This window comes from Neoarius graeffei, chromosome 9, assembly GCF_027579695.1.
Source record: "Neoarius graeffei isolate fNeoGra1 chromosome 9, fNeoGra1.pri, whole genome shotgun sequence".
In the NCBI taxonomy this organism is placed as follows: Eukaryota; Metazoa; Chordata; class Actinopteri; order Siluriformes; family Ariidae; genus Neoarius; species Neoarius graeffei.
The window spans coordinates 17,794,016-17,821,642 of NC_083577.1; the positions used below are offsets into that span (position 1 = coordinate 17,794,016).

The 27,627-nt window shown below is 40.4% G+C and overlaps 1 protein-coding gene across 6 annotated transcripts in view; it reads left to right on the top strand.

Moving 5' to 3' along the window:
• Window positions 1–24,228, top strand: part of LOC132891492 (interleukin-1 receptor type 1) — a 57,871-nt gene extending 33,643 nt beyond the window's left edge. For all 6 annotated transcript variants that reach the window (XM_060929121.1, XM_060929117.1, XM_060929118.1 and 3 more), the window contains 8 exons: window positions 2,307–2,481; window positions 3,996–4,155; window positions 4,480–4,542; window positions 7,831–7,972; window positions 8,076–8,218; window positions 21,150–21,293; window positions 22,641–22,799; window positions 23,526–24,228. In XM_060929121.1, the coding sequence (XP_060785104.1) occupies window positions 2,307–2,481; window positions 3,996–4,155; window positions 4,480–4,542; window positions 7,831–7,972; window positions 8,076–8,218; window positions 21,150–21,293; window positions 22,641–22,799; window positions 23,526–23,962 (1,423 nt within the window). In that variant the 3' untranslated portion in view covers window positions 23,963–24,228. The remainder of the gene's footprint in view (window positions 1–2,306; window positions 2,482–3,995; window positions 4,156–4,479; window positions 4,543–7,830; window positions 7,973–8,075; window positions 8,219–21,149; window positions 21,294–22,640; window positions 22,800–23,525) is intronic.
• The last annotated feature ends 3,399 nt before the right edge of the window (window positions 24,229–27,627 follow it).

Here is a 27,627-nt window from a genome sequence, read left to right on the forward strand (position 1 = left end):
ACCAATCATGCGATGCATCATGAATGTTCTCCAAGCTTTGTGAGTGGTTTTTGGTGTGTCTCTGCCTTGTGAGTGGCCAAAATGTCGCAAAAAATTTCACTGCATGAATTGAAATTTGGTGGCAATGCTTTCATCAGCAAATCAAGCGGCAAATACTCGCAGATGGGTTTGAAAATACTTCCCAAAGCTCAGGAAACCTTTGCCAAGCCTCTTGAGATGGATTTGTCTCGAATCCCTGATGCTTGCAGGGACTCGGTGACAGAGTGGCGAGATTAGCCTAACCTTCACTGAGACTTGAAAAGTGCATTTACTTTCGGGGGTCCTTCGCTGAGGTTTGTAATTGATTGGGTAAAGGATTCGTGAATATTTGGCAAATGTTTAGCAACGGGGCGGCACAGTGGTGTAGTGGTTAGCGCTGTCGCCTCACAGCAAGAAGGTCCTGGGTTCGAGCCCCGGGGCCGGCGAGGGCCTTTCTGTGTGGAGTTTGCATGTTCTCCCCGTGTCCGCGTGGGTTTCCTCCGGGTGCTCCGGTTTCCCCCACAGTCCAAAGACATGCAGGTTAGGTTAACTGGTGACTCTAAATTGACCGTAGGTGTGAGTGTGAATGGTTGTCTGTGTCTATGTGTCAGCCCTGTGATGACCTGGCGACTTGTCCAGGGTGTACCCCGCCTTTCGCCCGTAGTCAGCTGGGATAGGCTCCAGCTTGCCTGCGACCCTGTAGAAGGATAAAGCGGCTAGAGATAATGAGATGAGATGAGAGATGTTTAGCAACGGTTAGATAACACATTTGTGATTGTTGCTGATTGGTTGGTGCTGATGTCACGCATTGTTGAACTCTATTGAGCAAGGCATTGCTAATCATTCTCCTGCCAGACGCCAATACGTACAATACCCTCAAGTATGTCTCATAAGAAAAATGCCAGGTCTCCTCAAAAGAACATTGTCAAGTGTTCGCCTGCTGTGTGAACACGACTTTTAGCTCACCTGTACACAGACCCGGTGGCAGAAGTGGTCTAGTAGCCAGGCATTGCACTGGCTGGGGGTGGGGATGCGTTGGCGAACCCAATTTTACTAGGGGGGTCCGGGGGCATGCTTCCCCGGAAGAAATTTTTGAAAAAAAAACACTCTAAAATGGTGTATTTTAAGCTCTTCAGACACCCTGTTCCGCTGCTATATATTGTCCGTCACTGAGCGCATTTGCAGGGAATATTCCATTTCATACGGAATATTGGCAGTATTCCATTTGCGCACGAGTCATGTTGTAAACTCGTTCCGAATACCCAACACTGAATGCGCAAATGGATGATTGTGATCAATGTTGACAGCAAATTAAGATTGATATATACAATTAAGAGTGCGCAACAGAAGATTACATCACACTCATACCCCCGTGCCAGTGGCCGTCAGTGCAGAGTCAAACCCTCCTTGGTTAGCTACAGTCTGGATCGTAGGCGCTGCTCCTGAAGATTGATGATTGACGCTTGAAGATGCTTGGGTTTCTTCCACGTCCTCCTCGAATTGTCTGTTGAAGAATCGTCATATGTCCATCTTGTTTAGTTTACACTTTCGTCATGTTATTTGGTTATTTGGACAGGGTGGGTGGGCCCACACTAGAGCGGGCCCACATGACTAAATGGGCGGGCCCAGCCCCCAAAGGCCCGCCCATCGCGTTGGGCCCACCTGTACATCACTATGCATCACCACCAAAACACCTCATTTTCATCGCTAACCTATCGCAAAGCATCGTGAGCTGTAGTATGACCATAGTTTTACATGTTACATGTGACATGAGGTAGTTGGATATGATAAGGATGTACTAAGCTTCTCCCCAAACTCTCTCTTATGGACTCATCTTCCAGCAGTACTCAGACAGTTCACGTTCATGTGTTTTAGAGGAGTGGCTTTGGAGGGAGGGCTGAAGGTCAAGGGTGGGATTTTTCAGTTGTACACTTTCATAATCTAGCTTACTCTTGCTGGTTTCTCCAAAATTACCTAAACTATCTTTCACACAGAAAATATGAACACAATAGGGCAACCAGTCAATGACAAGATGGGGCAGAGTCAAGACTAGAGCAAAAACAATGTCATATGACAGGAAATCTGACACACCAGGAAGCATTAGGCATGCTGAGAAGGGGAATTCATGACATTTTCATCTGTGAAGCTGCTTTGTGACAATGTCCATTGTTAAAGGTGCTAAACAAATTAAACTGAACTGTACTTTCTGAGCAAATAATAATATTATTTAATAATTGTGTTCAGTGTCTCATTTAATCAGACACTGTGTTCCTCTGTTCTAATTGCAGTGATGAGTATGGACCTTGTGAAAGACAGTTTGTCATTTCCATAAACAACAGTAAATGCCCCAGAAAGACTGAGCCAGTGTACCTATTCAAGAACACCCTTCAACGTCTTACCTGTGGAAATGAATACATTCGCAAATTAAATTCAGTTTCACTTGTGGGCTGGACGTGGATGAAGGTATCTTGCAAAGATTGTCAGATGAAACATTCATAGAAACTCATAAAAGACTATATGACTTTTTATTATATGAAAATAAGCTACGACCCCAGTTCCATAAATTTGGGACACTGTAAAATGTAAATAAAAAACAGAATATAACGATTTGCAAATCTTGGAAACCCTATATTTCATTGAAAATAGTACAAAGACAACATATCAAATGTTGAAACTAAGACATTTTATTGATTTTTATTTAATATCAAATTCAAAATGAGCATATCTAAAAAAATAAAATAAAATTTCTCATTTTCAACATTTGATCTGTTGTCTTTATACTATTTTCAATGAAATATAGGGTTTCCATGATTTGCAAATCATCATATTCTGTTATTTACGTTTTACACAGTGTCCCAAATTTATGGAATTGAGGTTGTATAAAGACTAACACCATTCTGCATCGAGGATCTTGCATTAACCAATGTTCATTAGGTCTGCAAATTTTGATGGAGAAGGTTAAGTTTTCATTCCGTTTGTCTGTCTGTCTGTCTGTTTGTTTGTTTGTTTGTTTGTTTGCTTGTTCGCAACGTAACTCAAAAAATGGTGAACAAATTTTGATGAAATTTGGAGGAAAGGTGGGCCATGGGCCATGATTAGATTTTGATGCAAATCCGGATATGGCTGCGGATCCAGGATTTTTTTTTTTTCTGTTCCCAATGTAACTCAAAAACTAGTCAACCGATTGCAATGAATTTTGGTGTACAGCTTTAGTATTATCCTAGACTCAAGTGATTTGATTTTGACATTGCTAATACATTATGTGGCTTGGTGGAGGTGCCCTTCTAGTTTACTTTGTTTTGCTCTCTACCGACTGAAGAATATTGCAATAACATCAGCTTTCTGATTAGAATTGACGGTAGCAATGAAATAAATAAGTAAATAAATAAATGAAGTTTAAAGTTCCCAACATCTTTTACCCAATCCATCTTAATTATCAGCAACAAAAAACATGCAAAAGCTATTTTTCCTTCTGCTTCTTCACAAAAGTTTATATTGGTGAGAGTGTAAATAAGAGATGCAGGAAATGTGGCAGCTACTGAAAGGAAGTCAATCATTAACTATATTTAGAACATCTTTTATAGTACTGATATTTTGGCTAATATTATATCCAGTATTATATTAGAATCCAGTGAGTAATAAATGTTGAGATGCTAAAAAGCAAACGTAGCTAGATATATTGGCCCTTTTGTTGACACACTGCTCTTATTGTACCCTTTTATATGGTTTACCTAATAAATGTGCCTAATTTGTATATATCCACTACCCAAATGATAACTGGTCAGTAGTCGACTGATATATTATTCAGACACAGACTAGACTGGGCTACAGTCAGTAATTACAATCCTGTATGATAGATAAATGGCTAATGAGTGGACTTAAAGGTTGGTGTACCTCATGCTCTGAGTATATGTTATTCCTCACATGGTTTGAGAGGTTGTATTTGATTTGATTTGTTCTAATGTTTCACTTACTAGGATTGTAGTCCTCTAAGATGGCATGAGAAGTCTGACATTCTTCAATTCAGCAGTGTTTCAGACAGTGATAAAGGAGTATACACCTGCTTCCTGAACTTCACCCATAATGGAACTTCATATACTGTGGCTAGAAGCATGCAAGTCAAGATCACTGATCAAGGTAAATGCGCACACACGTGCGTGCGCGTGCGCACACACACACACAGGCTCAGTGTGGTGTAACATGTAAGGTAATTAAACAACAGTATTAGATAAATTAAATGAACATGTCAGTTAAACACTTATGGCCCTCAGTCTAATGCCTGCCTTTTAACTGAAGGAAAAAAAATAAAAAATAAATAAATAAATCCAAGTGATGTAAAAACACATTTCCTGTTACTGTATCTAGTTTGCACTTACAAGGAAAACACTTCATACTTGTTGAAATTCTGTTGCATGCTCTGACCTCTTTTACACCTCACACTCGTCACTGCTGCGTGAACAGGTCCTGTTCCCCAGAAACCCAGAGTCATAAAACCACAACAGGAAACTCTTGCTGTAAAACTGGGTGAGTACTGATGAAAATATGTCCCATTTGTACAGCCAAGAAACTGAGATTTGGTTAGTGTAAATTTTCGAAAGAGTGTTGAAAGTTTTTGTCTCTGTTTTCTATTTGGGAAAAAAGATGAAAGACTCAGGATTACCACTATTCTTGACACAAAGGGGATTAAAACAAAAGATATGGTTAAAAATCTTGGTGTTTTCATTGACAGTGAGCTAAACTTTGACAGTCATATGAAAGCAATCACTAAATCGGCATTTTATCACCTAAAAAACATTTCCAAACTAAGAGGACTTATGTCAAAAAATGATCTGGAAAAACTTATACATGCCTTCATCTCTAGTAGGGTTGATTACTGTAATGGCCTTTTCACAGGCTTGCCAAAAAAGACCATCAAACGACTTCAGGTGATTCAAAATGCAGCGGCTAGGGTTCTCACACGAACAAAAAGAACAGAGCACATTACTCCAATTCTAAGGTCCCTTCACTGGCTTCCAGTAAGCTACAGAATTGACTTTAAAGCATTGTTGCTGGTGTACAAATCTCTAAATGGTACAGGGCCCAATTACCTCTTTGACATGTTGCAGCGGCCTAACCCAATCAGATCTACCAGATCGCAGCAGCAAAATTTACTGGTAAAACCTGTTGTTAAAACAAAGTGTGGTGAAGCAGCTTTTAGCTACTATGCAGTACAGCTATGGAACCAACTCCCAGAGGACATCAAAAATGCTCCTGCTGTTGGTAGCTTCAAATCTAGATTAAAGACCAAGCTGTTTTCAGATGCTTTCTGCTAACTGATAAATATCATCATCTTTACGTTTTAAACTTTACTTAACTTTTACAGTCTTTGCATGTTTTAAACTTTACTTAACTTTTATTCCATTTTATTCTGCTGTTTTTTACTGAGCTTTTACTTCATTTTATTACTTTATTTCTACTATTGTTTAATTCTTATATTATTTTTATTTTTCTCTCTTCTTCCCCCTTTATTTCATGTAATTTTATTTTCTATTGTTTACTGTTTTGCCTTTACCTCTCTAAAGCACATTGAACTGCCACTGTGTATGAAATGCACTATATAAATAAACTTGCCTTGCCTCTTATACAAACTAGTTTATCAGGGGTAACATCACTTAGTAGTCAGCTTAATACTGAAAAAAAAAAATCACACACTAACACAGTGTACATGCATCACACAAAGACCAAGCTTATACCAGCACCTTACCTTCCAGCTTAAGGGAAGGTATTTTTCTGAATTATTTTTTCTACTATTTGATCTGGATTTTAAAATGACTTTTTAATTTAAAGTTAATATATTTACAATTTTAATGAAAAATAAATTAAATGCTTTTATTTTTATTATTATTATTATTATTATTAATTTTATTTTATTTATTTATTTTTTACTGAATCTCATTTTTGTCCACTTGCACATCTTGCAGTGTTTTACCCAAAAGTAAGCACATTTTAAGTATTTAAAACAATAATTTAGGTGTTTTATTACTTTCAGCATCTGTACAGACATAGGAAACAAGATTTGTCACATGCTCAAGCACATGAATGCTCTGGATTTATATCCACCCATCCATTACCTGTAGCCGCTTATCCTGTTCTACAGGGTCGCAGGCAATCTGGAGCCTATCCCAGCTGACTATGGGCGAAAGGCAGGGTACAATCTGGACAAGTTGCCAGGTTATCGCAGGGCTGACACATAGACACAGACAACCACTCACAGTCAGTTTAAAGCCACCAATTAGCCTAACCTGCATGCCTTTGGGGGAAACCGGAGCACCCAGAGGAAACCCACACAGACACGGGGAGAGCATGCAAACTCCACACAGAAAGGCCCTTGTCAGCCGCTGGGCTCGAACCCAGGACCTTCTTACTGTGAGGCGACAGTGCTAACTACTACACCACAGTGCCACCCCTGGATTTATGTCTAGATCAAATAAATAAAACCTAGATTGTGTAGAACTACTAATAGTGCTGGAAAAATGCTGAAAAATGCACTTTTTAAAAACCAAATTCACTCCTTTTCTAGCTGTAAAAAATAGTATTGTAGTGTTGCTTTATTACCAGGAAATACTTAAATGAAAAGTAATATATATATTGAGGCACTGCCTAAAAGTGAAGCTCCCAATGAGTTTATGAACAAAATACTTGCAAGGGTGCAAAATCAACATGAATAGAATAATAATATTATAGCATATAAACCATCAAATTGTGTAGTGTTGTGTATTTCACATCAATACATTGCTGCATTGTCTTGTAACAGTGATACCAATAATGAGATATGCATCGCAGTTATGAATACATATTTACTCCTTTCTTTGACACTGCATGCCATACACCAGAAACAATACCACAACATTTATTTCACTTTACAGCATTACTATGGAGTTACCATTGAATATCAAACTTGATATGTCAAACAGTTGTCTGGTTACATCTTTCATGTATTGGAGCTCGGAGCGCACAGCCGCAGACTATAAAGTGCACGCATGCTATTAGGCCTAATTATCATGCACCTGTTCCTAATTAGAGTGCAATCACAGCGCATAAATATAAGGACTCTCAGTAATACACAGACTTTGCAAAAGCTTTGTATTTTGTATCACTTTTCTGGTTTTGGCCCTGTTTGTGTTTTTGGACTGGAAGTATTGTATTACCTCTGATATCCTGTCTGTCCCTCACTGAACCACTGCATTGTTTTTGACTCTGCCTATGTCTACGTTTTGGCTCTGTTTTGTGTGTTTTCAATAACACTCTTCCTACACTTACATCCATTTATCGGCCTTACATGAGACAAACTATCAACTGTCCAACAAGCTAGTGGACTAATAAAACTGTTTTAACTCGTTTTATATGAAACTGTCATGAATATTTTCTGTAAAATGTGTTAGTAAATAGTCCACATTATTTTTTTAAAAAGCAAATTAAAAATAAGCACTGGATAAAAACCCATCTATCTTATGGAAATAAAGATACACATTTTGTTGTCCGGTGGGCAAGTGTTTTATGAGATACGTTGCCTTGCACTTATAATCAAGTTCCCTGTGGTGGTACACATACATATGTATGGATGTTGTACGGTCAAAACCATCAGAAATCATGTCAGTGCATTATCATATTCTCTTAAGTATGGTACTCTGCTACTAATGGTTGTGACTCCTTTTTATAGTGCATAGCAAATTATATTGTGATTATAATAATTCAGTTTCTTATTCTAATTCACATTTTAGCACTGCCATTACAGTGGCCAGTCAGTTTATGTGTCTGTGTTTGTTATTGCAGGTTCAAAGCAGGTGTTACACTGCAAAGTATTTGTTGGACGTGGATCCTGTACAATGGAACGTGTAGAAATTACAAGGCCTTATTGGCTGGTGAATGGCATGTTTGTTACGAAGCTTCCAAAATATTTTGCTTCTGATGATAAGTAAGTATGAATGTGTGTGTGGTGTACAGTATATCATACATGAAATCAATACATGAAGTCATGTTTTGTGTGATACTGAGTTTTTCAGTTTTCTTTCTTTTAGCTGTACAGTAGAAAACAATATGGAGTATCGCCACAGTTATCTTACCATTTTTGAAGTTCAGCAGGAATTCTTCAACATCCCTTTTCAGTGTGTCGCCCACAACTCTTTTGGCTATCACAGTGGCACAGTTACACTCATTCAACGTGAGTTACTACACACACTATAACTTCACATCACAAATACACACGTCTATTTGGCTCCCAGAAAGACTGTCCACTAATCCACTGATATGGTCAGCATTGCTGTCAAGTCCAAATTCTATCAGGTAAAATGTTGTCTCTCACCATAAAGACAGCAAAGTCACTCTAAAACCCAACATGTTTATTAGATTCACATTGAACATTCCCTGAGTGATAATCCCAGCACTTGTCACAACTTTTAAAGAACCCATAGGCAGGTGACGAGTTAAAATCTAACATAAAGTTTGTTAGTAAGGTGTTGGGCCTCATAAGCCATCAGATACGCAATGTGTCTTGACTCAAGTGATGAACGTTGTTTTTATATCCAACTGGAAGATAGCTGTCTAATGCATCGTTCCAAAATCTCCCATACAGTACGTGTTCATTGGATTGAGATCTGGTGAGAGTGAAAGCCATAGCGTAAGAGACCACTGACATCAGGATAGAAATGTTCCATCACGGGGTAAAGGTGATCAGTTAGACTGAGGTTTTCTCGTTGGGGTAAAAAAAAAAAACAGATGCTCACTGTGCTCAGCCTCAAAGTGGAAAACTTGAGCAGATCTCTAGCTTCCCATGAGGTCAGGGGTTCTTTTGTTAGCTGATCTATTCTTACCTCCTCATCCGTCATTGGAATTAGTGTAATTGGAAGTAGAAAAAACATGGGTGCCTCCATGTTCGTCTTTTGTTAGCAACAAGCGAGCCACCTAACTGTGATGAGTGATGTATGTTTTCCTCCTCAAAAAAGTGAACTGTATAGTCAGTGTTATAGATTTAACTAGTAAATATGTCTGTTTAGTATAAAGACGCAGGTGATTATAGAAAACCATGTGCACTGATTCGTCAAGAAATTCAAACTATTTCTTGATAATCACATCAAGCGACTCAGCAAAATGGCAGCCAATCACTTTATCACCATAAGTGAGGAAGAATTACAAATTATGAAAGAAAATGCTGTTCCTAAAAGTAGTGCTAAAGTAGTGTGTAGCACAAAAGATGCTACAAAGTTTGGTCAAAAACTATTCAAAAGGTACAGTAAGGTGGAATTGTGATTTATTTTATCCATTTCAAAACAAAGTATTTGATATGACTAGGCATAGATAAGTGACAAGACTGCACACGCCTTTATGACATTTGTATGGCACTTTTGAAGTTTAAAATAAATTCTTTTTTTAATATGAGTTTTTTTTTAAATAATCACTTGTGTATTTATACTAAAACAATTATCCGCCTCAGGCTCAGTGAATATCGGTGAATAATAACAGAGACAAAGTCTCGGTTTGAAATAAAATGCCAAGGTGCACTTGAGCACTTGAGCACTTTGAATTTAAACAATAACATAACAGTGTCTGAACTCTCTAAATCATCTTGGCTGAACTGCGGTCCTTACAAGTGCTGGGTGGGTCTGTATGATGCCCTGGTAAAAGTGTGTTTGCAGGTCATCCTGGTCCAGGTGGGAATTTTTCTTTAGGCATGCACATAATTTTCACTTTGCCTTCAGCGAATAATTGTTCAATGTTGATTGTTCTAAAGCAAACACTTGTATGTACAGTATAACTCATTTAAAGGTAAGAAGTGTACTTTATGTTATGCTTTGCACAGCCATGTTGATTTGACATCACAGCATAAATGGGGAAGAAACTCAGAAGTGAGAAGACTATCCCAAGTTGATGAGTAGGAATTTCAAATTCCTACCATTATCCATAACCACTTATCCTGTGCAGGGTTGCAGGAGCCTATCCCAGCTGACTAGGGTGGTGTTTACATTAGACCGTATCCATCTCGTTTTCGTCGCGGATGCACTGTCCGTTCACATTAAAACACCGGGAAATGACTCCACAGGCGGAACAACTTGAATCCGCCAGGGCCCACGTATTCAACCCAGTTCGTATCTGATCCGGTGCTGTGTAAACATTGAGATACGAGGAAACGCAGTGCTGAGCTCTAGCTGACGTTGTCATTGGACAACGTCACTGTGACATCCACCTTCCTGATTCGCAGGTGTTGTTCATGCCACGTTGGTCATGTGACGCGACTGCTGAAAAACGGCGCGGACTTCACTTCCTGCTATTGTTTCCGCCTTGTATCACCTTTTTGTTTTTCATTAAAGAGTATAAAAGTATGAATATAATGCTTTGCTTTGTCATTCTTAAATGTTGTTCATGGTAAGATGCAAATACTGCCCTTTGTGTAGTTATGATTGTCTTTAGGTTTGCCATCCTTCCACTTGCAAGTGGTGAGTGACTTGTGCATGCCCGATATGCACTGGGATCACACACACAGCGGCTCAGTCCCGAATCACTGCTCGTGCACTTCACTCGCGCGCTCTGTGAGCTGCGCAGGGCCGGAGTGCACACCCTCCAGAGGGCACTCGCTGTTCAGGGCGGAGTGATTTGGAGCGCAGCCGCTGAGGAGGAAGCGCTGAGCCGCACTGACACATTTCAACTTACGTGCCGTCTAATTAGTCATGTGATTAGCGTATCCGTGTATTGGCGTTGCTGTGTGCATGCGAATCATTTTAAAAACGTTAATCTGATGATTCGCTGATACAGTCTAATGTAAACACCACCTAGAGCTGACAGATACAGACAAACAACCATTCACACTCATGGTCAATTTAGAGACACCAATTAGCCTAATCTGCATGTCTTTGGACTGTGGGGGAAACCGGAGCACCCGGAGGAAACCCACGCAGACACAGGGAGAACATACAAACTCCAGACAGAAAGACCCCCGTCAGCCACTTGACTCGAATCCAGAACCTTCTTGCTCTGAGGTGACAGTGCTAACTGCTACACCACCATGCCACCGGAATTTCAAGTCGATAATAATAATAATAATAATGCATTATTATTATTATTATTATTATTATTATTATTAACAACCCCATTTCCAAAAATTTGGGACACTGTATAAAACATAAATAAAAAACAGAATATGATGATTTGCAAATCATGGAAATCCCTTATTTCATTAGAAATAGTACAAAGGCAACATATTAAATGTTGAAACTGAGAAATTTTATTGTTTTTTGAAAAATATATGCTCATTTTGAATTTGATGTCAGCAACACATTTCAAAGAAGTTAAGACAGGCAACAAAAGACTGAAAAATTTGTGTAATGCTAAAAAAAACCCTAATTTGGTTAATTGACAACTGGTCAGTAAAACGATTGGGTATAAAATCATGAAAATTTTGAATTTGATGTCAGCAACACGATTCAGAAAAGTTGGGATAGGGCATGTTTACCACTGTGTTGCATCACTTCTACTTTTAACAACACTGTAAATGTTTGGGAACTGAGGAGACCAATTGCTGTAGTTTTGAAAGAGAAATGTTGTCCCATTTTTGCCTGGTGTACAATTTCAGTTGCTCAACAGTTCGGGGTCTCCTTTGTTCTATTTTGCGCTTCATAATGTGCCAAATGTTTTAAATGGGAGACAGGTCTGGACTGCAGGCAGGCCAGTTTAGCACCTGGACTCTTTTACTATGGAGCCATGCAGTTTTAATATGTACAGAAAGCAGTTTGGCATTGTCTTGCTGAAAGAAGGAAGGCCTTCCCTGGAAAAGATTTTGTCTAGATGGCATCATATTGCTCTGGAACATGTATATATCATTCAGCATTAATGATGCCTTTCCAGATGTACAAGCTACCCATATCATGTGCACTAATGCCCCCTCATACCATCACAGATGCTGGCTTTTGAACTGTGCCCTGATAACAAGCTGGATGTTCCCTCTCTTTCGCCTGGAGGATGTGGTGTCCATGATTTCTAAAAAGAATTTCTAGTTTTGATTCGCCAGACCTTGGGACAATTTTCCACTTTGCCTCAATCCATCATAAAAGAGCTCAGGCCCAGAAAAGGTGGCGGTGTTTCTGGATATTGTTTATATCTGGTTTTAACTTGCATTTGTGTATGCAGTAATGAACTGTTTTCACAGACGATGGTTTTCTGAAGTGTTCCTGAGCCCATACAATGATTTCCACTACAGACACTATAACCGGTCAACGGCTCCTGGAGCTCTGCTGTTTCCACAACCTATGTGTAACAAACTCCTTCTTCCAGAGCAAGGATTGTCATAAAGTGTCATGGAGACACCTCAGATCAGGTCACTGGCATCAATTAGATCTCATTATCACCAGACGCCAGACACTCAACAGTGTTCTCAGAACCCGAACCTATCACAGTGCAGACTGTGACACAGATCATTCCTTAGTGTGCACCAAGATAAGATTACAGCTGAAGAAGATGCATCACTCTAAGAGAGATGCAATCCCTCGTATCAACACATGCAGCTGCAAAGATCCAGCTAAAGCAGAGGAATTCTTTTTTTGTTTGTTTTAAAGAAATAAACAAACAGACTAGCATACTTTATAAAGAAATAAACAAACAGACTAGCATACTTTATAAATAAACAAACAGACTAGCATACTTTATAAATAAACAAACAGACTAGCATACTTTATAAAGAAATAAACAAACAGACTAGCATACTTAAAGAAATAAACAAACACAGACTAGTATACTTTATAAAGAAATAAACAAACACAGACTAGTATACTTTATTTCTTTATTAAGTATGCTAGTCTGTTTGTTTATTTCTTTATAAAGTATACTAGTCTGTGTTTGTTTATTTCTTTATTAAGTATGCTAGTCTGTTTGTTTATTTCTTTATAAAGTATGCTAGTCTGTTTATTTCTTTATAAAGTATACTAGTCTGTGTTTGTTTATTTCTTTATTAAGTATGCTAGTCTGTTTGTTTATTTCTTTATAAAGTATGCTAGTCTGTTTATTTCTTTATAAAGTATACTAGTCTGTGTTTGTTTATTTCTTTAAGTATGCTAGTCTGTTTATTTCTTTATAAACAACCAGACTAGCATACTTAAAGAAATAAACAAACACAGACTAGTATACTTTATAAAGAAATAAACAAACAGACTAGCATACTTAATAAAGAAATAAACAAACACAGACTAGCATACTTTATAAAGAAATAAACAACCAGACTAGCATACTTAAGAAATAAACAAACACAGACTAGCATACTTTATAAAGAAATAAACAAACACAGACTAGCATACTTTATAAAGAAATAAACAACCAGACTAGCATACTTAATAAAGAAATAAACAAACACAGACTAGCATACTTTATAAAGAAATAAACAAACACAGACTAGTATACTTTATAAAGAAATAAACAACCAGACTAGCATACTTAATAAAGAAATAAACAAACACAGACTAGCATACTTTATAAAGAAATAAACAAACACAGACTAGCTTACTTTATAAAGAAATAAACAAACTCAGACTAGCGTACTTTATAAAGAAATAAACAACCAGACTAGCATACTTAATAAAGAAATAAACAAACACAGACTAGCTTACTTTATAAAGAAATAAACAAACTCAGACTAGTGTACTTTATAAAGAAATAAACAACCAGACTAGCATACTTAATAAAGAAATAAACAAACACAGACTAGCATACTTTATAAAGAAATAAACAAACACAGACTAGCTTACTTTATAAAGAAATAAACAAACTCAGACTAGCGTACTTTATAAAGAAATAAACAAATGTAGACTAGCGTGCTTTATAAAGAATTAAACAAACTCAGACTAGCGTGTGTATGCGCGTGTGTGTGTGTGTGTGTGTGTGTGTACATGAATACATATGTATATTATCAGTTTAGCAGTTATGTAAATGATATGTAAGCAGAAAAGTCCGGGGCATGGGGGATTATGATGAGTCCCACTGGGAGGGAGTGGAGGAAGGGAGGAAGAGACAAAGGAAGGAGAAGCAGACTTCGGGCAAACTAACGCACCTCCCCAGACACAAACTCACCCCCAAGAGAAAAAATAAATAAATAAAATAAAATGGGGGAGGGGGTGGTAAGATGATTTCCTTTGACCACTCCAAGCCCCAGTGCAGAGGTACAAGCCGAACCCCAGCGGGAGGAGAGGACAGGAAAGGGCCGCCGCAGAGCCCCCCAGACCACCCCCACCCCCGGCCCCCACCATCCCGAACAGAACAGGATCCCAAGGCTCCCCCAATCCACGCGCCTCACTGGCCCTATGATATGTTTTATCTAATGTCTAAATGCATTAAAAAGAGGGGGGGCAGAGCAGAGAGAGAGCCTTACTAAAGACTCCCCCCCCCGACCAACCCCCACCTTTCTTATAAATAGAAATTATGATTTTTCTAAGATGTGATGCATTAAAAGAAGTGAGGCGCAAGCTGATTCAGGCCTTTTTACAGGCCACTCTACAGAGTGCCCCACCTCAGCCCTTACTTACTGGAGGTGTTTGTATTATTGAGTGGGAATGTACCTTCCGAGTCAGCTAATGTAGAGCGTTAAAAAGTGAGACACGCAGAGTGGAGGCAGCCCGGTCCATTCCAGGGGAAGATGAGGTCCGCATAAGAGGCAGCGGGGGAGAGGCCCCACCACGGCCAGAACCCCCCACACAAGTCAGCCAGCCCCCGACCCCTGGAAGCCAGAGCAGTACAGGAGAGACTGATGTTATGTTGTGTTTTTGATGGGAGATGCGGGGGGGAGGATAAATAAACAATGGAAAAGGGGGGGTGGGCGAGGGGGATTGGGGGGAAGGGGGTGGGTCTCATCCTGTCTCAGGCAGAGAGGGCCAGCAGAGCGGTTATAACTGTAAGAAATTGGAAAGTGATGACCAGGTTAGGTTGTTATTAGATAGGATATTAGAGGTTTCTAATGATATGTGGTCCAGTAACAAATTTTTCCAGGCAGATATGTGAATTTTGTTCTTTGATTTCCAGTTCATGAGGATAGTTTTCTTGGCGACAGCTAGCGCAACCAATAGGATGAGGTTATTAGAGTGATTCAAGGTGGATACAGTGGTATCTCCAAGCAAACAGAGCGATGGAGAGGTTGGGATGCAGCAGCCAAAGAAAGTAGAAAGTAGATCTATTACCTTCTCCCAAAATTGTTTGATGGGGGTGCAGTGCCAGAGGAATTCTTAGACTCCTTGAGGCATGCCTTCTCAGCAGAAGACCTACATCATGACCTTGCATCAGACAAATGGGATTCTACCAAGACCATCACTCATGAGTCTGCAGTCAAGGTGTTTGGAAAAAGAAATAAGAAGAATGCCGACTGGTTTGAAGTCTCCTGGCCCGAGATGTCCAAAGTCACAGAAGCCAAATGAACTGCCCTGCTAAACTTCAAGCAGCATCCAACAAGGCAAAATTGGGAAAGACTGAGGACAGCCAAGGGTACAGCTCAACGCACTGCCCGTGAATGTGCCAATCTATACTGGACAAAGCTTAGCTTGGAGATACAGACATGTGCTGATACAGGCAACATCCAAGGGATGTATGATGGCATGAAGAAAGCTTTTGGACCAGTCCACACCAAAACAGCCCCCCTGAAATCCAGGACTGGAGAGCTGATCATGGACACATCCAAGCAGATGGACAGATGGGTGGAACACTACCTGGAAGTATATGGGACTGAGAACACTGTATTGGAAGCAGCACTCAGCTCACTTCCCAGTTTTGACATCATTGAAGAGCTGGATGCTGAACCAACAGTAGATGAACTCACAAAAGCCGTAAACAGCCTCACCAGTGGAAAAGCTGCAGGAAGTGATGGTATCCCTGGCAAAGTGATCAAGTCTGGAGGACCAGTTCTTATCCAACATCTACACAACCTATTAAAACTTTGCTGGTCTGAATGTGCTGTGCCTCAAGAAATGCGGGACTCGAACACAATAAACCTGTATTAAAGCAAAGGCGACTGAATGGACTGCAATAACTACCGAGGTATATCCTTGCTGGTAATAGTTGGCAAAGTGTTCGCACGTGTAGCCTTGGGAAAACTACAGATTATTGCTGCTCATATATATCCATATATATCCATATATATATCCATATATATATATATATATATATATATATATATATATATATATATATATATATATACACAGTAGATAGATAGATAGATAGATAGATAGATAGATAGATAGATAGATAGATAGATAGATAGATAGTCACAGTGTGGTTTCAGAGCCCAAAGGTCGACCATAGGCATGGTATTCTCCCTCAGGCAACTCTAGGAGAAATGCCGGGAACAGCGGAAACCATTGTATATAGCTTTCATCGACCTTACAAAAGCGTTCGATCTAGTCAGCAGAGATGGTCTGTTGAAGATATTGGAAAAGTTTGGCTGTCCACCCACCCTTCTCAGCATAATCAAATCCTTCCATGAAAACACTCACTGTGTGATTATCAACAATGGCATCTCATCTGAACCCTTCAAGACCAGCAGTGGCGTTAAACAAGGCTGTGTTCTGGCTCCAACCCTGTTTGGGATATTCTTCTCGGCCATGCTATCCTATGCCTTCCAGGAGTCAATGGATGGTGTCCATCTACATAGCAGGTCCAGTGGGAAATTATACAACCTGGCAAGACTCAGGGCCAAGACTAAAGTTAGACATTTATTAATTCGCGAGCTGCTCTTCGCAGATGATGCGGCACTGGTGGCTCTTACAGCAGACGAACTGCAGAACATGCTGGACAGATTCTCCCATGCCTGTAAGGAATTTGGTCTGACCATAAGCACCAAAAAGACTAAGGTCATGGGACAGGATCCAACAGAACCGTCAGTACTGATGATTGATGCCACACCTCTCGAAGTGGTAAATGCCTTCACCTACCTTGGATCCACAATGACTGACAATCTATCTCTGGATGTGGAAATCAACAACAGAATAGCCAAGGCTGCTGCAACAATGTCCAGACTTAAAAGCAGAGTGTGGAACAACCGAATGCTCACCATAAACACCAAGGTGCAGGTACAGTATATCAAGCATGCGTCCTAAGCACACTTCTATACAGCAGCGAGTGCTGGACAACTTATGCTGACCAGGAGTCAGAGCTGAACAGTTTCCACCTTCGGTGTTTGCGGCGAATCCTGGGAATCACCTGGAAGGACAAGGTGACAAATACAGAAGTCCTCCAAAGAGTCAAGGTCCCCAGCTTGTTTGCAACACTGTCCCTGCGTCGTCTCTGATGGCTTGGCCATGTTAGAAGACTTGACGATGGCAGAATTCCCAAAGACATACTGTATGGCGAACTAGCTGAAGGATCAAGACCCAGGGGCCGCCCACATCTGAGATACAAGGATGTGTGCCAGAGGGACATGAAGGCCTGTAACATCTCAGTAAATGAATGGGAAGATTTGGCAGAGGACAGGGTAGCCTGGAGAAGCAGTGTAAGGAAAGGTGTCCTGGAATCTGAGACAGCTAGAGCTGAGAAAGCAGCAGAGAAGCAGAGATTGAGGAAACTGGCTATAACAGCCCAGGAATGCTCTACCTTCACCTGTCAGAAGTGCGGGAAGGACTGCCACTCGCGCATTGGTTTGTTCAGCCACAGCAGACGTTGCAACCCTACAAGTCCACAACAGGCAAGACGACCCATTGTCTAGTAAGACGGATGGATGCCGAAGATGACGATGAATGAACTGTTTTCACAGATGATGGTTTTCTGAAGTGTTCCTGAGCCCATACAGTGATTTCCACTACAGACACATCTGCTTTTAATGCCGTGTCGCCTGAGAGCCTGAAGATCACAGGCGTTCAATGTCAGTTTTCAGCCTTGTCTTTTGCATGCATAGATTTCTCAAGATTATCTGAATCTTTTCGTGATATTATGTCCCATAGATGATGTGATCTCCAAATTATTTGCAATTTTACATTGAGGAACATTATTCTTAAATTGTTGCACTGTTTGCCCACACAGTCTTTCACAGAGCAATGAACCCCTCCCCATCTTTACTTCTGAGAGACTCAGCCTCTCTGGGATGCTCTTTTTATACCCAATCATGTTACTGACCTGTTGCCAATTAACCATCTCATCTCATCTCATTATCTCTAGCTGCTTTATCCTTCTACAGGGTCGCAGGCAAGCTGGAGCCTATGCCAGCTGACTACGGGCGAAAGGCGGGGTACACCCTGGACAAGTCGCCAGGTCATCACAGGGCTGACACATAGACACAGACAACCATTCACACTCACATTCACACCTACGGTCAATTTAGAGTCACCAGTTAACCGAACCTGCATGTCTTTGGACTGTGGGGGAAACCGGAGCACCCAGAGGAAACCCACGCGGACACGGGGAGAACATGCAAACTCCACACAGAAAGGCCCTCGCCGGCCCCGGAGCTCGAACCCAGGACCTTCTTGCTGTGAGGCGACAGTGCTAACCACTACACCACCGTGCCGCCGCCAATTAACCAAATTAGTTTTTTTTTTTAGCATTACACAAATTTTTCAGTCTTTTTGCCCCTGTCCCAACTTTTCTGAAATGTGTTGCTGACATCCAGCCCTGTGATGACCTGGTGACTTGTCCAGGGTGTACCCTGCCTCTCGCCCATAGTCAGCTGGGATAGGCTCCAGCTTGGCTGCGACCCTGTACAGGATAAGTGGCTACAGATAATGGATGGATGGGTGGATGGGTTGCTGACATCAAATTCAAAATGAACATATATTTTTCAAAAAACAATAAAATTTCTCAGTTTCAACATTTGATCTGTTGTCATTGTTCTATTTTCAGCGAAATCTAGGGATTCCAAGATTTGCAAATAGCTCTATTCCGTTTTCAGCATGGTGGTGTAGTGGTTAGCACTGTTGCCTCACAGCAAGAAGGTCCTGGGTTCAAGCCCAGCGGCCAGTGAGGGCCTTTCTGTGTGGAGTTTGCATGTTCTCCCCATGTCTGCATGGGTTTCTTCCAGGTGCTCCGGTTTCCCCCACAGTCCAAAGACATGCAGGTTGGCTCTCACATGTGTGAATGTTAGTGTGAATGGTTGTTTGTCTCTGTGTCAGCCCTGCGATAACCTGGCAACTTGTCCAGGGTGTACCCCGCCTCTCGTCTATAGTCAGCTGGGAATAGGCTCCAGCTTGCCTGCGACCCTGTAGAACAGGATAAGCGGCTACAGATAATGGATGGATGGATATATTCTGGTTTTTTTATTTATGTTTTACACAGTGTACAAAATGTATGCAGATGGAGTTGTATTTATTTTCAAGCACCTTTCATGGTCCCCAAAAGACATGGTACAGATGCAAGAAAAAGACATAACATTTTCATTTATAGTAGTAAATAAAATATATTTTTCGTTTCCTACACCAATTATCCATTGCGAGTTGCAGGAATGCTGGAGCCAATCCCAGCTGTTATCAGGCAAGAGGTGGGGCACACCCCAGACAGGTCACCAATCCATCATATGGCCAACACAAAGAGACAGACGTCCACTCACACTTGCATACACACCTATAGGCAATTTAGAGTAGCCAGTTGATTAAATCCACATGTCTTTGGACTGTGGGAGGAAGCCAGAGCACCCAGAGGAAGCCCATGCAGGCATGAGAACATGCAAACTCCATACAGAATGATCCAAATCAGCCATGAGGCTTGAACCCAGAACCTTCTTGCTGTGAGGTGACAGTGCTAACTACTGCATCACCATGCCAAATAAAACATTTAAAATATAAACATTAAATGTAATCGCTCAGTCTCCTCGACTATAGTTGTAATGTTTTCACTTATTCTGTGTTAAACTTTTCATTAGCTTGTCTTTTCCTGTCCTGTTCTTTCTGTTCCTCTTTGCAAAGTCTCATCATGCATTTGTCTCATTAAGTCCAAACCTTAGTTTCCTATGTTAACACTTCTCTTTTTTTTCTGTCTTGTCACTTCTTGGTTTTGACCTTTGCTTGTTTTCTTTATTCAACTTTAGGCTGATGATATCTGCTTGTGCTCTGACCCCAGCTTGTACCTTTGACTGTGTTTTTCTGATAAAGAACACACTTGCCCTTCTCTATACACAATCAGACTCCAACATATTTCTTAATGTAGATCTTGTATGTGTGTATCTAGTCTACAGCCAATAAAAACAAATTATTTACACTAAAACACATTATTTTGCTAGCTAGTGGATTCGTTCTGAAATGCATTTCTCATGACTCTTGAAATTACTTAGGTTAAATATTTTCAAGATTAGACCTCACATCGAGTAACCTTGACATACTAGACAATTTGATGATGTCAGTGACATAAGACCTTCGCACTCATTCATTCAGTTCAGAGAAATGCAGAAGAAATTTGTGCTATGGACAAAATGGCACACTGCACTGTATTTCACTATCTTATATGGACACGAGTGTTTTACTGGGAAATATGCCACTCGTATTTTTCATACGATCCTGGGCACTAAGGACTATAACCGTGACATATTTTTCAATATATCACTCGTGAGGAAATTGATTAATTGTTTTGATAAATTTGGATACTTTTTGTTTGTGAATGTGTCTATATAATAAAAATAAAATCACAAGTTGGCTTGAAGATATGAAGTTTATCCTCTCGTGTTGAAAAGCTCACATTTTTCATACAAAATAAATTGCTGATCTGAGTGACGTATTTCCTGATATTTCACTCTGAAGACGTCACTCCCAGTATTTTCACACTGACTAGATGCGCATTGTCAAAATGGCGAACCGGTTCAAAATTAAAATTCTTTTGATTAACTTGTATATTTTTTGTATGGATGTGTCTATATAATATAAAGAACATTATATGGTGGTGCGAAGATATGAAGTTTATCTTCTCATGTTGAAAATACTTTCACTCATTCGCTTTGCTCACTCATGATATATACATTCACTACTCTAAAATAAACTTCATATCTTCACACAACTGTGTAATATCCTCTACACATTTCACTTTTTTCTTGCAAAAAAATGCAGGTGTCTCAGTATTTATGGAAGTGCACTTTAAATGTCCATTCTGATTTTATGTTGATCGATCTTTTCATTCCCCTCATCAGCTATTTATTGTGATTTTTTTCTTCATAACAGCTAGTCAGAGAGCACTCTATTGTGGTTTAGCGATACTCACTGCTTATGTAGTAGCAGCACTGGGGTTCCTGCTGTTTTACCAGTTTAAAGTGGATCTGGTGCTTGCTTACAGGAATCTCAGCCCTTGTTTGAAACAACACAATGGTGAGTAGTATTGTAAGAACTATGTTTTCAGTACTACAGTGTGACAAGCAGTCCAGTACTCTAACTTTCAACACATTGAAGACCTTTACATGTGGTTGGCTAAAGCCGAGAAAGAAATGTACAATATATGGCCAAAAATATGTAGACATTTGACCATCACACCCATATGTGCTTGTTGAAAATCCCATTCCAAAACTATGGAGTTGATCTCTTCTTTATGGCTATAACAGACTCCACTCTTTTGAAGGATTTCTACTAGAGTTTGGGGCGTGGTTGTGGGGATTTGTGATCATTCAGCCACAAGACCATTAGTGAGATCAGACACTGATGTTGGGTGCAGTCAGTGTTCCAGTTCAACCCAAAGTGCAGTGTGTGGTTCTTCTACTCCAGTCTTAACACATCATGTCTTCATGGAGCTTGCTTTGTGCACAGGGGCGTTGTCATGCTGGAACAGGTTTGGGTCTCTAAGTTCCACTGAAGGGAAACTCTAATGGGTGGCACGGTGGTGTAGTGGTTAGCACTGTCACCTCACAACAAGAAGCGTTCTGGGTTTGAGCCCAGCGGCTGACGGGGGGCCTTTCTGTGTGGAGTTTGCATGTTCTCCCCATGTCTACATGGATTTCCTCTAGGTGCTCTGGTTTCCCCCACCTTTCAAAGACATGCAGTTATGTTAACATGGGGCAGCCATGGCCTGAGGTTGAGCTGAGGTGCCCTTGAGCAAGGCTCCTAACCCACAACTGCTCCCCAGGCTCTGTAGCATAGCTGTAAGTGTATGTGTGTGTGCTCATTGCTCACTTGTGTGTGCATGTGTATGTTCACTGCTTCAGATGGGTTAAATGCAGAGGAGGGATTTCACTGTGTGCTTGAGTGTATGTGTGACAAATAAAGGCTTCTTTTTCTTCTTTTTCTAATGCTTCAACATACAAAGACATTCTATACAATTGTATGCGTCTGACATAGTGGCAACAATTTGGGAAGGAACACACATGCATGTGATGGTATACTTTTGGCTGTATAGTGTATATAGCATGTGCATGGTGTAATGCATGCTGGCTATTTAGCAAATATGTAAACTAATTCAGAAAATCTGTATGTTATTTATCAAACGATCGTTAGCCTAGTTCTTATCTAACCTATTTTAATTTCCACAAATTTCCTATTTGTGTTTATTGTTGCAAAAAAAAAAGCCAGTGTTGACAATCTACTGTACATTCATGCTGGCAAAATCAGAACTCAGAAATTTGCTGCAAATCTGTGAATACCCCAATGTTATAGCACTGTTATATACAATTCCAATGTTTACGAACAGCATTTTAAAATTGTTCACTGTTTTTTTAAACCTGACAGATGGGAAACTGTATGATGCCTATGTCACTTACCTCCATGGTGATGATCACAGTGCGTCTTTTGCAACAACCTTTGCCCTGCATGTCCTTCCGGAGGTTCTGGAGGATCGACTTGGCTATAAACTGTTCATTAGTGGCCGGGATGCACTACCAGGCGCAGGTACACCTACAATTTTTCTTTTAGATTGAAAATGATTTAGACAGCCTGTGATGATTTGGCGACTTGTCCAGGGTGTACCCTACCTCTCGGCCCATAGTCAGCTGGGATAGGCTCCAGCTTGCCTGTGACCCTGTAGAACAGGATAAGCAGCTACAGATAATGGATGGATAATGGATGGATGGATAATTCAGACAGTTAATGTATCTGTGTATTAAAGTAGCTGACTGTGATAATGTGACTAGCCGCATGTCTGTCTCCATCAATTAAGAGACCTATGCGAGAAACCAGAAAACCGAAAGTGAGCATGAAGACTGGAGTGAACTGGTGCTAGTTCTTAGGAATATTTACACACACACTAGTTACAAGGCAGTAGGTAAATCAGACAATAATATTAAATTGGTGAATAAATGATCATAGTAAAACACATTAATGATGTTATAGTAATGTGAGTAACCATGAGGATACAGTCGGAAAGAGGTAAGGGTGTTTCTGCATCAATGTTCATATGTTATTACAACTGGCTTTATTTTCATCACAGATTGTCTATTGTTGGGGATGAAATAAAGTTCCCATATAATTCCCCCAAAATAACTATCCTATGTTTAACATTATAAAAGGTAACAGATAAGTGCATTAGTAGCACAGCAAAAGCTCTGTATTCTCAAAAATATATTCTTATGATGTATTCTCTGCATTCTTAACTAATGAATGTATCCCCCACCCCAGCGGTCCATGATGTGATCTCCGAAACAGTTGGGAAGAGCCGGCGGCTAATCATTGTCCTTCCATCCCAGGCTTTCACAAAGTCTTCAGATAACACCGGGGGACTTTTAAATAAAATGTCACCTGAGCACTTGAGTTTAAACAATAACATAACAGCATCTGAACTCTCTGAATCATCTCACTTGTACTGGGGTCCTTACGAGTGCTGGGTGGGTCTGTACGATGCCCTGGTAAAAGACTGTTTGCAGGTCATCCTGGTGCAGGTGGGAAAAGAAGTGGATGACGCTCTGCTCCCTGAATCACTGCGCTATGTTAAGCACAATCAGGGGATACTCAAGTGGAAACAGCACTTCACCAGTGAGCCTAATGGAAAATTCTGGAAGCAGATGCGTTATCGAATGCCGCCAGTGCAAAAAGCCAGAACATCTGTAATGGTTTAAAGCTGATGTGTTCATTTTTGTTACAAAGACTATTTTGTGGAGGATTATTTTCCCCATATTTCTCAACAGCTTGCTCACCAATGAGAATCCCACCCACCAGCCTGCTCTCACCTATCCTACAACAGCTAACAACCAGGGAGGGTGACAGTTCCGACAAAAGCGCTATTCACCCTCTTCCATATACACTCACTATCCACTTTATTAGGAACAGATGTACACCTGCTCATTCATGCAGTTATCCAATCAGCCAATCATGTGACAGTAGCACAATGCAAAAAATCATGCAATACAGGTCAAGAGCTTCAGTTAATGTTCATATCAAACATCAGAAAGAAGTAAAATATGATCTCTGTGACTTTAACCATTGCATGGTTGTTATTGTTGTTGCCAGAAGGACTGATTTGACTATTTCAGAAACTGCTGATGTCCTGGAATCTAACACAACCATTTCTAGAGTTTACACAGAATAATGTGAAAAAAGTTTCTGATGTTTGATGTGAACTTTAACTGAAGCTCTTGACCTGTATTGCATGATTTTTTGCATTGTGTTGCTGTCACATGATTGGCTGATTGGATAACTGCATCAATGAAAAGGTATACAGGTGCTCATATTCAAGTGTACAATGAGAGTCCATAATCTGACAGATGCTCATGATTGGCTCGTGTGATTGTGACTGACAAGGAGAGCACAGCCAGTTTTATTCCCTTGATTCCGGGTCATGGATTGCTGTACTGTAGCATCGCTGGGATTCAAACTTGTGCTGTGCTACTCAGAGGTTTTACAATGATAGACTAGTAATGTGATGTAGGCATATTTTAGTGGTGCCACATCATATTTCAATACTCCAGCAGTTCCAGTGAAGACTAACCTCATCATCATCATCATCACCACCACCATCATCATCCTCCATTTAACATCTCTGTTAAACTTTGGTAAATATGGAAGAAGTGAGGGCTGTGTCAGCTCCATGTGCTCCTTTCAAAAATGTTGACTCTGTGTTTCTCAGTGTGTCTGGTGTTGAATGCTGTTTAAGCTGAAATGCAGTACTTCCCATTTACATTACATTTAGTACCATTGAATAGGTTCTGTTTCAGGTCATTTAGTGGTGAAAAGAATCACATCCCAAATGAAGCCAGTGAACTAGGAATGAGTGTGGTTCAACATTTGTTTTCATTTGTTTGTAAATAAGAAAATTTAAGAATAAATATTTGTATTTATTTCCTCAGAATTTTGTTGGATATTTTCTAAGTTTATAAATCGAATATTCTGTCATGTCATGTTTTCTGTCACCTGCATATTTAGGAAATTGAATTGAAATAAAATTCCGATAAAATTTCTCTACTTGTAGTATTATTTAGGACTCTGAAATGCTTATACAGTGGGGCAAAAAAGTATTTAGTCAGCCACCAATTGTGCAAGTTTTCCCACTTAAAAAGATGAGCGAGGCCTGTAATTTTCATCATAGGTACACTTCAACTATGAGAGACAGAATGGGGGGAAAGAATCCAGGAGATCACATTTTTAATGAATTAATTGGTAAATTCCTCGGTAAAATAAGTATTTAGTCACCTACAAACAAGCAAGATTTCTGGCTCTCACAGACCTGTAACAACTTCTTTAAGAGCCTCCTCTGTCCTCCACTTGTTACCTGTATTAATGGCACCTGTTTGAACTTATCAGTATAAAAGACACCTGTCCACAACCTCAAACAGTCACACTTCAAACTTCACTTTGGCCGGGGGCGTCGTGACTCAGGTGGATGAGGCGCCATGCCGTGAATCCGGGGACCCGGGTTCGATTCTGGCCCGAGGTCATTTCCCGATCCCTCCCCGTCTCTCTCTCCCGCTCATTTCCTGTCTCTGCACTGTCCTATCCAATAAAGGTGCAAAAAGCCCCAAAAAAAATCTTTAAAAAAAAAAAAAAAACTTCACTTTGGCCAAGACCAAAGAGCTGTCAAAGGACACCAGAAACAAAATTGTAGACCTGCACCAGGCTGGGAAGACTGAATCTACAATAGGTAAGCAGCTTGGTGTGAAGAAATCAACTGTGGGGGCAATTATTAGAAAATGGAAGACATACAAGACCACTGATAATCTCCCTCGATCTGGGGCTCCACGCAAGATCTCACCCTGTGGGGTCAAAATGATCACAAGAACGGTGCGCAAAAATCCCAGACCACAAGGGGGGGAACCTAGTGAATGACCTGCAGAGAGCTGGGACCAAAGTAACAAAGGCTACCTACCATCAGTAACACACTACGCCGCCAGGGACTCAAATCCTGCAGTGCCAGATGTCTCCCCCTGCTTAAGCCAGTACATGTCCAGGCCCATCTGAAGTTTGCTAGAGAGCATTTGGATGATCCAGAAGAGGATTGGGAGAATGTTATATGGTCAGATGAAACCAAAATAGAACTTTTTGGTAAAAACTCAACTTGTCGTGTTTGGAGGAGAAAGAATGCTGAGTTGCATCCAAAGAACACCATACCTACTGTGAAGCATGGGGATGGAAACATCATGCTTTGGGGCTGTTTTTCTGCAAAGGGACCAGGATGACTGATCCGTGTAAAGGAAAGAATGAATGGGGCCATATATCGTGAGATTTTGAGTGAAAACCTCCTTCCATCAGCAAGGGCATTGAAGATGAAACATGGCTGGGTCTTTCAGCATGACAATGATCCCAAACACATCGCCCGGGCAATGAAGGAATGGCTTCGTAAGAAGCATTTCAAGGTCCTGGAGTGGCCTAGCCAGTCTCCAGATCTCAACCCCATAGAAAATCTTTGGAGGGAGTTGAAAGTCCGTGTTGTCCAGTGACATCCCCAAAACATCACTGCTCTAGAGGAGATCTGCATGGAGGAATGGGCCAAAATACCAGCAACAGTGTGTGAAAACCTTGTGAAGACTTACAGAAAACATTTGACCTCTGTCATTGCCAACAAAGGGTATATAACAAAGTATTGTGATGAACTTTTGTTATTGACCAAATACTTATTTTCCACCATAATTTGCAAATAAATTCTTTAAAAATCAGACAGACAATGTGATTTTCTGGATTTTTTTTTCTCATTTTGTCTCTCATAGTTGAAGTGTACCTATGATGAAAATTACAGGCCTCTCTCATCTTTTTAAGTGGGAGAACTTGCACAATTGGTGACTGACTAAATACTTTTTTGCCCCACTGTATGTGAGCACAACCAGCCTGCAAACCCCCACAACTAGTTACCCACAAGTAGTCTTTTTGAGCTAGTTCATGAGAGGAGAGTATGGGTTTTATTTATTTATTTATATTCATTTAACTTTAGAAGAAATGAAAAATTCAGTGTCACAATGCCGTAGACACCAATCAACCATAAAATTAAAACCACTGACAGGTGAAGTGAATAACGTTGATTATCTCATTACAGTGGCACCTGTCAAGGGGTAGTATTAGGCAGCAACAGAACAGTCAGTTCTTGAAGTTGATGTGTTGGAAGCAGGAAAAATGGGCAAGCAAAAAAGTTCACATTGACAACTTTCTGTTAGCATTAACTTTTTCAACAGTTTGTGCTACAGTAGCTCTTCTGTGGGATTGGACCATATGGGTTAGCCTTTGTGCCCCATGCGAATCAATGAGCCTTCGACACCCATGATCCTGTCGCCGGTTCACTGGTTGTCCTTCCTTGGAC